The sequence below is a fragment of the Gigantopelta aegis genome, chromosome 6 (assembly GCF_016097555.1).
Source record: "Gigantopelta aegis isolate Gae_Host chromosome 6, Gae_host_genome, whole genome shotgun sequence".
In the NCBI taxonomy this organism is placed as follows: Eukaryota; Metazoa; Mollusca; class Gastropoda; order Neomphalida; family Peltospiridae; genus Gigantopelta; species Gigantopelta aegis.
This window is the reverse complement of record NC_054704.1, coordinates 84,525,374-84,538,358: the sequence shown is the minus strand read 5'-3', so window position 1 is coordinate 84,538,358 and position 12,985 is coordinate 84,525,374. Positions and strand designations below refer to the sequence as shown.

At 38.3% G+C, this 12,985-nt stretch overlaps 1 protein-coding gene across 6 annotated transcripts in view; it reads right to left on the bottom strand.

The window, feature by feature from the left end:
- The window catches only part of LOC121374137 (transcription initiation factor TFIID subunit 1-like), an 83,311-nt gene that overhangs the window by 46,429 nt on the left and 23,897 nt on the right, over window positions 1-12,985 (bottom strand). For all 6 annotated transcript variants that reach the window (XM_041501093.1, XM_041501091.1, XM_041501097.1 and 3 more), the window contains exons 11-16: window positions 12,308-12,414; window positions 10,965-11,087; window positions 10,371-10,445; window positions 9,603-9,716; window positions 8,686-8,859; window positions 5,566-5,739 (exon numbers count right to left, since the gene is read on the bottom strand). In XM_041501093.1, the coding sequence (XP_041357027.1) occupies window positions 5,566-5,739; window positions 8,686-8,859; window positions 9,603-9,716; window positions 10,371-10,445; window positions 10,965-11,087; window positions 12,308-12,414 (767 nt within the window). The remainder of the gene's footprint in view (window positions 1-5,565; window positions 5,740-8,685; window positions 8,860-9,602; window positions 9,717-10,370; window positions 10,446-10,964; window positions 11,088-12,307; window positions 12,415-12,985) is intronic.

Below are 12,985 nucleotides of genomic sequence, written 5' to 3'. Positions count from 1 at the left end.
TAATATGCTATATTTTGTTTATATATATTTATTAGTCATTTACAGTGTATGGGGTATATAACTTTGTTTTGATTTATGCACGTGTGAGTCTGTGACATGTAAGTACGCAAGTACTAGCCTTTGTTTAATGTGACATGTAGGTCTTTGTACTCAAATACCTAACTTTTAAGTTTTGTTTCTTGGTTTCTTTCGTTTTTCGTTAATTTTGGTGACGGGGAAAGCGGTACATCTTGCATTCACTGTCGATTTTGTGGTTTAAAAAAACGGTGCGCATTATATTGTGGTTCATGTTTTTTTTCTTGGAATAAACGTTCAAAGTGGGGTGCACATAATACATGGGAAAATACGGTATGCCTACTTCCAAGCATATTAGTCCAGGTGTAGATGGAGGGGGTGTCACCTGAAAGGGGAATTTATGGGACTAGTATTTTTGTGTAGCTGACACCTTCCTGTAGTATGATCTGCCTGTTGATTGCACCAACTCTGGGGCAAAATACTAGTTTGACCACTTTCTTTGATGTTACCCGGCCTATTTTACGACTTTTGTTTTCGCTATCAATGTGAAGGTTTATAGGCATTTACTCCATCTCTAAATAAGTTATGTTAATAATAACCTTGGTACCATTGGATAGCTGGATACAATAGCTTTCCAATGAATATAAACATTTAATTAATGCATGATGTATATACGAATACACTCGAAAAGAAACCCTACCCCTAAAAAAATTGGCATTTTGGGGGGGGAAAATCACATTTACGAATGATATAATTATAAAAGTGTGGAGTCTTTGTCAATATTTTTATGTTTATTACCAAGGCCAGTATTTTAGCAATAAAATGCATATATGGTGTGGAAATATCTTTGAATTTAGAATGCTACTAACATCAAAAACTGAAGTATACCCCTCATCTCAGAATTGGGTTATTTGGACATTCTGTGAAGTATGTAGCCATATATTTTCATTAAAACCAAAGCAAAAATTTGCTAAAGTGGTCTCAGATACACTGCAGATATATAGCTATCAAAAGCAGAGGAGGTTACACAATTTAGATTGGAGGGGTGGGTGGCACGGAGTGGGGTGGTGGTTAGAGATAATTATTTGGGGGGGTTGAAAAACTACAAAAAAACTCATTAACATTTAGGTTTTAGAGGCGAGTCCCCATATACCACCCCACTGTTCTGTTTCAGCGACATGAAAATATATGTATAATTTTAGCTGCAAATGTTTCAGTGGCAAAATTTGGCATTTGTAACTTGATTTAGATGTATTCATCATCATCCGAGTAGTCAATTATATCATCTTGTGATTCTTCTGTATCTAGTGCAGCACAATCAGAGTCCTCGCCTTCACAACAGAGAAGTGACATTATGTCATCCAGGAATGGAGTTTTTGTCCACTGAATAGACATGTCGTCTGTCCACCCATACAACGTTGGGTTTGGAGCATCGAAATCTGCAACAGACGATAATCTCCATATGCTGCACACATAGATGGCTCTCTGGATGTGTAAGGCCAAGCTCTTCTTGTAGGGTGGTAGCAGAGACAGGTCAACTATTTGTCCGTCTTTGTTGTAGTGATGTGTTGACACGCTCGGTGCGCTTTCTATCATATAACTTGCAAACATAGTCTTCCAATATGCCCAGTATTCTATCATAAAAATTCCAGTCACTTCCAAGCTCGGGCAAAAGCTTCAATGTGCTTGGTATCCTTTTGTAGGAGTATGAATCACATCTTGTTTCCTTTTCAAAAAAAGGCAGACACATAATCATTTCCTGTGAATGAGTCTAGTCCAATCAAAGCCTTCTTGACAGGAATAGACAGTTCACAGCTGGATACATTATATATCATTCTGCTGTTGCCATGGTCATTATCCAGGTATATGCCATATTTAGCATCATGACACAGTGCCAGTAGAGTAATTGGTATGTCAGTGTCTCCAGATGGTGATTGGATAATGATGGGACCAGTAATGGTTGTGAGTGCATGTTGAACATGAAGGGATATTTTGGTATCGGCTTCTTCATGATCACAAGAAAGGATCTCAACAACTGTTGTAGCTTCGTTTGTGACCAGGTAACAGTTGTCAGTCTTAGAGAAGTAAATAGTTTGATCATCCAGTAATCAAGAACAATTATCTCCCCAAACCTGCATGATCAGATCAATCAGTCGTTTCTTGTTCGAGCCAATGGAAAGGAAATGACTGAAGTTTCTTGGTACCTTCGTCTTTGGGCCTTTAATGATGTAATGGTCACTACATCCCCTGTGACTTCTTTCTGTCTCCTTGATGGACTTGCCTCTGTATGTATCAGCAACAATGTCAATTCTCTTGTATCCAACAGGAAGAAGGTTGGATATCTTCATGGACAATTATTAAAAATTCTCGGGAATTTGAGTAATAGCCCTCACTGTTGCCATCAGGTCAATGCTACATTTGTATAAGCAGAGACAGATTCCTTTGATGGCAGTTTGGCTGGGTCCAAAACTTGGCAGGTCTCACTGAAGATATCTTGTAGCTTACCTTTCATTGTTGTTCTTCTTAGTTCATCTGGATGTGCCAAACACAGAGGAACAGGACCAAGACAGTAGGACAAAACTTTGTCGGTGTCCACCGGAGCGTTGTGCTTATTTGAAAGTGCCACAAGTCTACCCAGAATGTCTCTTTCAATTGTCAGTTCTTTAACTTTGCCTTTAACACAAAGCTTCACCCTTTTGTTTGCATCCTTTAATGTTCAAATAGGTGCTTTTGCAAATGGCATGAAGAACTTGGTTTTGGTTTCTTCTAACCTATCTTTGGCAAAGGTTTCATCTAGTCATTTTCCTCAGTCCATCAAACTAGTGAGACTTTCTTCAATTTCGGTTGCAACAGGTGCTCCTGATGACAAACTGAATAGCCTTATTGACAAGCCATTGATCAAGCTGGGGAGCAAACATACAATCTAAGTGCAAAAGTTCCAGGCGGAATAAAATAGTTTGCTGGTAACCAAGGGGCCTATAAGAAATGGATGTTAAATCGTCCACACCTCGTCAAATTTAAAGATGCTCTGTTGAAAATAACTTCAAAGTTCATCAGAGAATCCTCAAAAGACACGCAAGCCATCTGAAATTAAGAAACTGGAACAGCAGATGCAAACAATACTGAATGTCCTGGTCATCGAATTTATCAATCCTTTCAGCACTGACCTTGACGTGTTATGTTTAATCAATTAAGTGCAATGCTTTGGTGGACATCGACAAAGTTTTATCCTACTGTCTTGGTCCTGTTCCTCTGTGTTTGGCACATCCAGATGGAACAAGAACAACAACAATGAAAAGTAAGCTACAAGGTATCTTCAGTGAGAACTGCCAGGTTTTGGACCCAGCCAAACTGCCAGCAAAGGAATCTGTCTCTGCTTATACCAGTGACCTGATGGCAATGCTGAGAGCTATTATGCAAATTCCATAGACGTTTGAATAATTGGCCATACAGATATTCAACCTTCTTCCTGTTGGATACAAAAGAATTGACATCGTTGCTGATACATACAGAGGCAAGGCAATCAAGGAGACAGAAAGAAGACACAGGGGATGTAGTGACTATTACATCATTAAAGGCCCAAAGACAAAAGTACCAAGAAACTTCAGTCATTTCCTTTCAAACTGCTCGAACAAGGAATCATGCAGGTTTGGGGAGATAACTGTTCTCGATTAGTGGATGATCAAACTATTTACTTCTCTAAGACTGACAACTGTTACCTGGTCACAAACGAAGCTACAACAGTTGTTGAGATCCTTTCTTCTGATCAGGAAGAAGCCGATACAAAATATCCCTTCATGTTCAACATGCACTCACAACCATTCCTGGTCCCATCATTATTCAATCACTATCTGGAGACACTGACATACCAATTATTCTACTGGCACTGTCTCATGATGCTAAATATGGCATATACCTGGATAATGGCCATGGCAACAGCAGAAAGATATATAATATATCCAGCTGTAAACTGTCTGTTCCTGACAAGAAGGCTTTGATTGGACTACACTCATTCACAGGAAATGATTATGTGTATGCTTTTTTTCGAAAAGGAAAGAAGATGTGCTTCACACTCCTACAAAAGAATACCAAGTACACTGAAGCTTTTGCTGAGCTTGGAAGTGACTGGAATGTGGATGACAGAATACTAGGCATATTGGAAGACTATGTTTGCAAGTTATATGATAGAAAGCGCACCGAGCGTGTCAACACATCACGACGGCAAATATTCTGGGGAAAATACAACAAAGACGGACAAATAGTTGACCTGTCTCTGCTACCACCCTGCAAGGAGAGCTTGGCCTTACACATCCAGAGAGCCATCTATGTGTGCAGCATATGGAGATTATCGTCTGTTGCAGATTTCGATGCTCCAAATCCAACATTGTATGGGTGGACAGACGACATGTCTATTCAGTGGACAAAAACTCCATTCCCGGATGACATAATGTCACTTCTCTGTTGTGAAGGCGAGGACTCTTGATTGTGCTGCACTAGATACAGAATAATCGCAAGATGATATAATTGACTACTCGGATGATGATGAAGACCTCTAAATCAACATACTGAGTCATGAGTGATTTAACGAAAACTGAAATGAGTTACAAATGCCACGTTTTGCCACTGAAACATTTGCAGCTAAAATAATACATATTTTTTCATGTCACTGAAATAGAACAGTGTTAGGACCTCTCTGTGTTAGTCCCTTTGTGACACCTTTTTGGGGTGGTATATGGGGACTCACCTCTAAAACCTAAATGTTAATGTGGGGTTTTTTTGTAGTTTAGCCCCCCCTCCCAAAATAATTATCTAAAACCACCACCCCGCCCCCCGCCACCCACCCTTCCAATCTGAAATTGTGTAACCTCCCCTGGTTTTGATAGCTATATATCTGCAATGTATCTGAGACCACTTTAGCAAATCTTTGCTTTGGTTTTAATGAAAATATATGGCTACATACTTCACAGAGTGTCCAAATAACCAAATTCTGAGATGAGGGGTATACTTTAGGGTTTTTTATGTTATTGCGTTCTAAAATCATAGATATTTCCACACTATATATGCATTTTATTGCTAACATAATGGCCTTGGTAATAAACATAAAATTATTGACAAAGACACCAAACTTTTATAATTATATCATTAAAAATGTAATTTTTTCCCAAATAATTGAAGGGTAGGGTTTCTTTTCGAGTGTATTCATATATACACCATGCATTGTTGATTAAATGTTTATTCGTTGGAAAGCTATTGGATGCAGCTATCCAATGGTACCAAGGTTATTAATATAACTTATTTGGAGATGGAGTAAATGCCTATAAACCTTCACATCGATAGCGAAAACAAAAGTCGTAAAATAGGCCGGGTAACATTAAAGAAAGGGGTCAAACTAGTATTTTGCCCCAGAGTTGGTGCGATCAACAGGCAGATCATACTACAGGAACGTGTCAGCTACACAAAAATACTAGTCCCATAAATTCCCCTTTCAGGTGACACCCTCCCTCCATCTACACCTGGACTATATTAAGAAGAAAAATGCTTAATAAATACCCTCTTATAGTAATTCTTGATCTTTGTTGCCATTCCAACTTGCATTATCAACGGAGGGAACTCCTCAGAGTATTCCGCCAGAATGAGATCTCCATCCATTCCACTGAGGTCTTGGTTCATCCTCATGAAGAACATCTCCCCTCCACCAAACGCCTGTCTCTCCTGCTCACGCATCTACAAGTAAATACCGCACTGAATTAACTATCTCCCCTCCACCAATTGCCTGTCTCTCCTGCTCACGCATCTACAAGTAAATACCGCACTGAATTAACTATCTCCCCTCCACCAATTGCCTGTCTCTCCTGCTCACGCATCTACAAGTAAATACCGCACTGAATTAACTATCTCCCCTCCACCAATTGCCTGTCTCTCCTGCTCACGCATCTACAAGTAAATACCGCACTGAATTAACTATCTCCCCTCCACCAATTGCCTGTCTCTCCTGCTCACGCATCTACAAGAACATACTGCACTGAATTAACTATCTCCCCTCCACCAAACGCCTGTCTCTCCTGCTCACGCATCTACAAGTAAATACCGCACTGAATTAACTATCTCCCCTCCACCAATTGCCTGTCTCTCCTGCTCACGCATCTACAAGAACATACTGCACTGAATTAACTATCTCCCCTCCACCAAACGCCTGTCTCTCCTGCTCATGCATCTACAAATAAATATCGCACTATCTCCCCTCCACTCACATTTACAAGTAATACTGCACTGAATTAACTATCTCTCCTCCACTTACATCTACAAGTAATACCGCACTGAATTAACTATCTCCCTTCCACCCTCATCTACAAGTAATACCACACCGAATTAACTATCTCCCCTCCACTCACATCTACAAGTAATACCGCACTGAATTAACTATCTCCCCTCCACTCACATCTACAAGTAATACTGCACTGAATTAACTATCTCCCCTCCACTTACATCTACAAGTAATACCGCACTGAATTAACTATCTCCCCTCCACCCTCATCTACAAGTAATACCACATTGAATTAACTATCTCCCCTTCACCCTCATCTACAAGTAATACCACACTGAATTAACCATCTCCCCTCCACTCACATCTACAAGTAATACCGCAATGAATTAACCATCTCCCCTCCACTCACATCTACAAGTAATGCCGCACTGAATTAACCATCTCCCCTCCACTCACATCTACAAGTAATGCCGCACTGAATTAACTATCTCCCCTCCACTCACATCTACAAGTAATGCCGCACTGAATTAACTATGTCCCCTCCACTCACATCTATAAATAATACCGCACTGAATTAACTATCTTCCCTCCACTCACATCTATAAGTAATACCACACTGAATTACCTATCTCCCCTCCACTCACATCTATAAGTAATACTGCACTGAATTAACTATCTCCCCTCCACTCACATCTGAGCTAGAAGTAATACCACACTGAATTAACTATGTCCCCTCCACTTACATCTACAAGTAATACCGCACTGAATTAACTATCTCCCCTCCACTCACATCTACAAGTAATACTGCACTGAATTAACTATCTCCCCTCCACTCACATCTACAAGTAATACCACAATGAATTAACTATCTCCCCTCCACTCACATCTACTCACATCTACAAGTAATACCACAATGAATTAACTATCTCCCCTCCACTCACATCTACAAGTAATACCACACAGAATTAACTATCTCCCCTCCACCAAATGCTTCTCTCTCCAGCTCGTGCATCTACAAGTAATACCAGTACTGAATTAACTATCTCCCCTCCACCCTCATCTACAAGTAATACCGCACTGAATTAACTATCTCCCCTCCTCTCACATCTACAAGTAATACCAATACTGAATTAACTATCTCCTCTCCACTCACATCTACAAGTAATACCGCACTGAATTAACTATCTCCCCTCCTCTCACATCTACAAGTAATACCACACTGAATTAACTATCTCCCCTCCTCTAACATCTACAAGTAATACCAGTACTGAATTAACTATCTCCCCTCCACTCACATCTGAGCTAGAAGTAATACCACACTGAATTAACTATGTCCCCTCCACTTACATCTACAAGTAATACCGCACTGAATTAACTATCTCCCCTCCACTCACATCTACAAGTAATACTGCACTGAATTAACTATCTCCACTCCACTCACATCTACAAGTAATACTGCACTGAATTAACTATCTCCCCTCCACTCACATCTACAAGTAATACCACAATGAATTAACTATCTCCCCTCCACTCACATCTACAAGTAATACCACAATGAATTAACTATCTCCCCTCCACTCACATCTACAAGTAATACCGCACAGAATTAACTATCTCCCCTCCACTCACATCTACAAGTAATACCGCACTGAATTAACTATCTCCCCTCCTCTCACATCTACAAGTAATACCGCACTGAATTAACTATATCCCCTCCACTCACATCTACAATAATACCACATTGAATTAACGATCTCCCCTCCAGTCACATCTACAAGTAATACCGCACTGAATTAACTATATCCCCTCCACTCAAATCTACAAGTAATACCACACTGAATTAACTATCTTCCCTCCACTCACATCTACAAGTAATACCGCACTGAATTAACTATATCCCCTCCACTCAAATCTACAAGTAATACCACACTGATTTAACTATCTTCCCTCCACTCACATCTACAAGTAATACCACACTGGATTAACTATCTCCCCTCCACTCACATCTACAAGTAATACCACACTGAATTAACTATGTCCCCTCCACTAACATCTCATCTACAAGTAATACCACACTGAATTAACCATCACCCCTCCACTCACATCCCATCTACAAGAAATACCACACTGATATAACTATGTCCCATCCACTCACATATACAAGTAAAACCACACTGAATTAACTATCTTCCCTCCACCCTCATCTATAAGTAAAACCACACTGAATTAACTCTCTCCCCTCCGCCGAATGCCTGTCAGTATTCAAATAGCTGTTATTAAAGTTTTGAATATTTGGGGCATATAAAGCAAGAACTGCTTTACACATTGTATGGTATGGTGTATTTGCAGAAAGCCATTCGTTCAGCTGACCATAAAAATAGAACTGAAATATGAGCAGCTTTGACCTTTGCTTTCCGCTTGATGGTTTTCAGCAGTGGGAGAACCGGGTAGAAGCTGGGTGACGCCATCGCCCCGTGTGAGTATCTCTTGAGAGAAGCGCGGTGGAAACATCGCAACTTGTTGGGACCCATGTACGTCGGGAAGAATGGCTGTCGTAACTCTACGGCCGGTGTGGAATGCTGAAATTAACAATATAACCATGTATGTCGGAAAGAATAGCCATGTACGTGGTACGTCAGAAAGAATGGCAGTCGTAACTTTACCACATGTGTGGAATGCTGAAATTAACAATATTAGTAAACCAAGCACATTGGGGCAAAAATAGTTGTTATAACTCTACTGCAGGTATGGAATGCTGAAATTAACAATATTAATAAACCATGTACATCCGGGCAAAATAGTTGTTATAACTCTACCGCAGGTGTGGAATGAAATTAACAATATTAATAAACCATGAATGTCAGGGAAAAATAGTTGTTATAACTTTACCACATGTGTGGAATGCTAAAATTAACAATATTAATAAATCATGTATGTCAGGGCAAAATAGTTGCAATAACTTTACTGTGTGGTATCAGTGGTACTAGGCTACATCTACAATACTTGTTTTCATTCTCTTTTGTATTGACAAAATATTAACACATTTATGGCTATAGTTTTGCTACTGTATGATTCTCTTGTTTTTAGGTAACTATTCTGTAGCTAGTTGTAAAATAACAACATTATGCAACTTTTAATCTTCATCCACCCACTAAAATAAAATCTACAAAAGTTTTATTTAAAACACCAAAATCATATTTCAGTAACAGCAAAGGTAGAACAATTCCTAGATGTTCCTTCAACTAATAACCAGAAATGACTACTGTTGTGAGTAATAAAGGTATAAAATAAAACACTATTCACCCGTGACATGGTTACATACCTGTATAAGACCGCTGCCTATCGTGGATCGGAGAGTGTTGTCCAGCAGTTTTGGGTTGTAGTATTCATCATTTGACAGGTTGAACGGATCCTTCTGTTGGATTGTATCACATTCCTGTATGACAAAACAAACTCATCAAGAACTGTCCTATTGTTGGATTGTCCTACTGATGATTGTAGAATCAATTGCTCTTGATGAACTCAGGTTTTTCCCCATCCCAACCAGTGCCCTATAACTGGTACATCAAAGACGATGGTATGTACTGCCCTGTCTATGGGAAAGGGGCATGTAAAAGATCCCTTGCTACTTTATTGTTAGACATAGTCTATGTGGCAGCAGTACATTGCATATTAATAGGATCTATCACCGTTCTGAGGTATAGATAAGGCAATTCCAACCTGAGGAACAAAATCGTCGTAAAAACATGAGTTATGATGTCATGTGTATGTAGAAATAGTCTAGTCCTCAGGCCAGACAGATTTATCTAGCCCTAGGGTCAGACAGATTTTTTTAGCACCCTGTAAAAGCTGCATAACCCTGTCCAGTGGACAAGAAATATTTTTCTCTTGACCAAATGTTAATATAGCAATATGTTAGACACCAAACAGACGTGGTTTACAATGTGCTGAAGTGTCGTTAAACATACATTCCTCTACTACACTAAATCACTCATTCTTGTCACAATTAATAAAATCTAAGGAACAGTTGACACAGCTTAAAGATATTATTAAAATCAAACAGGACAATAGTGAGTTTCCCACCACTAACCTCATCCTTCTCATCATCATCATCTTTGATTATCCCCGCTTTGCTCAACACCATCTTAGACTTCTTCGTCTCTGACTGCAATTGAAAAACATTTTAGTATTTTATACATGTTATGAATGGCATAATAACTTATCATCATGCTGATAGAAAAAGCCTGCAGGATGCAACTTTAGAAGGATTCTGTTCCTCCATAAATTCCAAATTTTAGGTCAGAAGTATAAGATTATGAAATGGAATATAAATATTTTTCCTCAGTTTATCTTATATTTTCTTATTATGCATTAACAGTCGGCTAATATTAACCAACCATGGATGAGCTTTCAAATTCATAGCACAGGACTATCAACATGCTTTTATAAGATTCTGATTGTAACTGCAACTTAATGATGACTTATCTGTATTCTTTTCTTAAAAACAGGTTGCCTCATTTTGTCAATTTTTCCATCTTTTCTCTTTCTTTCTATAATACTGTATGGTATAGCTGTTGTTTTTAATAACCAATTTCACAGGGCCACAAAGTGCATATTATATCACCAACTAATTAATTGTACAGTATATAAAACATTATTAACAACTAACATGATTAACACTTACTTTTTCTTTCTTCGCTGGTTCCGATTCTTCCTTCTTCTCTCGATCCGCTGGAATCTCCAAAATGATGTTCTCGTCATTTGGGTCAAGGGTCAACACTGGTGGACTAGGAATACGATCCATATTCTGGAAGACATCAACTCACTCATGACACCCAATAGCAGATGTGTATTTTTGTGATGGGGTGTCGTTAAACATTCATTCATTCATTCAATAAATACTTCACCTGACCTTTCACCTGCCTGCATTTTCAGTACTATCTAATGGACCAGTCTAAACACACCTAACAACCCATCAAATGGCTATAATAAGCCATTGTGTCCAGGGTACCCGTTTTCAGATGTGACTTCTTTTCATCATTCTTCTTTCATTTTCATTTCAACTTATTTTCTTGCTTATATCCAATAAAGGTTCAAGACTGCTGTCCTGGGCACACACCTCAGCTATCTGGTATGTGTGTCCAGGACAGTCAGTTAGTTGTTGGTGGTTAGTCAGAGAGAAGAGGTTGCAGTGGTCTTACACCTACCCATTGACTTGTTAAACCTCACTCTGGGTGGGAGCTGGTACCTACCAGCCTTATGCCCGATGGCTTAACCACGACACAACTTTGCCTATTATGGTATGGATGCAGTTTTTTTGGTTTCGTTTTCATCTAAATCATTGTGTTCTTAAGCTCTATAGTATCAGCTCTTTTACTTGACCAGATTCTCTTTTTAACTCTGTCTACACTTGGATTTTAATTTTGTCTATATAAATTCCAGTGATATTACAGTATGGTAGTCATTTTAATATAATAATTAATTTACCTACAAATTAATTAATAAAAGGACATTTTAAGTTTATCTGAAAAATATTATTTTGTCAGCATTTTGGATAGATGAACAACTGCTATTATGATTAAACAATTCCTGCCATTTATACTAATGCACTTCTTTACAGCAATATATATCAATATTTTCAAATTAGATTTTTGGTGGGACAATTTAATGAACAAGATCTTAAACCCTGCCTGTTTGTGAAATTCATTCAACGCTGTGAGTTGAAAATTAGTGAAATTCAAACACTTTCTTCAGTAACACTGTCAGGGTTTCTGCCAGACATTTGTTTTTTGTGTATGGCGCTATAGAATTGAATATTTACAATGTGTGTGCTGAATGCAACCACAGTTAACAGGGAGTATGGGGACCTCCCCCAGAAAGAAAATGGGTTAGGTTTAGGGTTAGGGTTAAGAAAAACGTCATTAATTTTAGCAAACTCTGAAAAACATTTGGGTTCGGCACCATACCCATTTTACCCTCTGGCAGAAACCGTGACTGTGTAATTTTTAAAATAAGCAGACAACTGACCTGAGCATCCCAAATGATGTCATCTTCCCATCTGCCGTATATCAAACTCTCGTTCTCGATGGGGAAAATGGAGTACCATTTGTTGGTGCTACCAGAATCAGACATATCTAAAATCAGTTTTAACAACAAACATTTACAAAAATTAATTTTTCCATTTTATCTACAACTTACATGTTATTTTAAATGTTCATTGTATAGAGCAATATGCAAAATTGCAGCTAAATATATTGATGAATTACAAAGAAAAGTCAGGAAAACTATGATTACTTTAATATCCCCATTAAATGTAAGGGCCATAACTCTGTAAATTTATATATAATAAAGCTATACACAAAATTTCAGTTGAATATCTTGAGACATTGTGAGGAAAAGTCTATGTCAAATCCAAACACCAAATGGTACTAATGATGAACTAGTTAACTGTGCAAACAATAATACTACGAAATTAAGTTCAAAAAGATGTTCTATTTAATTCAGAGCTGGTTTCCCAGAATACATAAGAATTATTATGTCTGTTCAATGCTATTTATCTTAAAACTCATTTAAGAGTATCCAACTCACTTTTATTAACCATTCATACAGTAAAAGTCAAAACAATCGGTACAAAAGACAATAAAATTACAAAACAAACAGTACAAAAAACAGTATAAAATACAAAAACAGTACAAAAGACAGTAA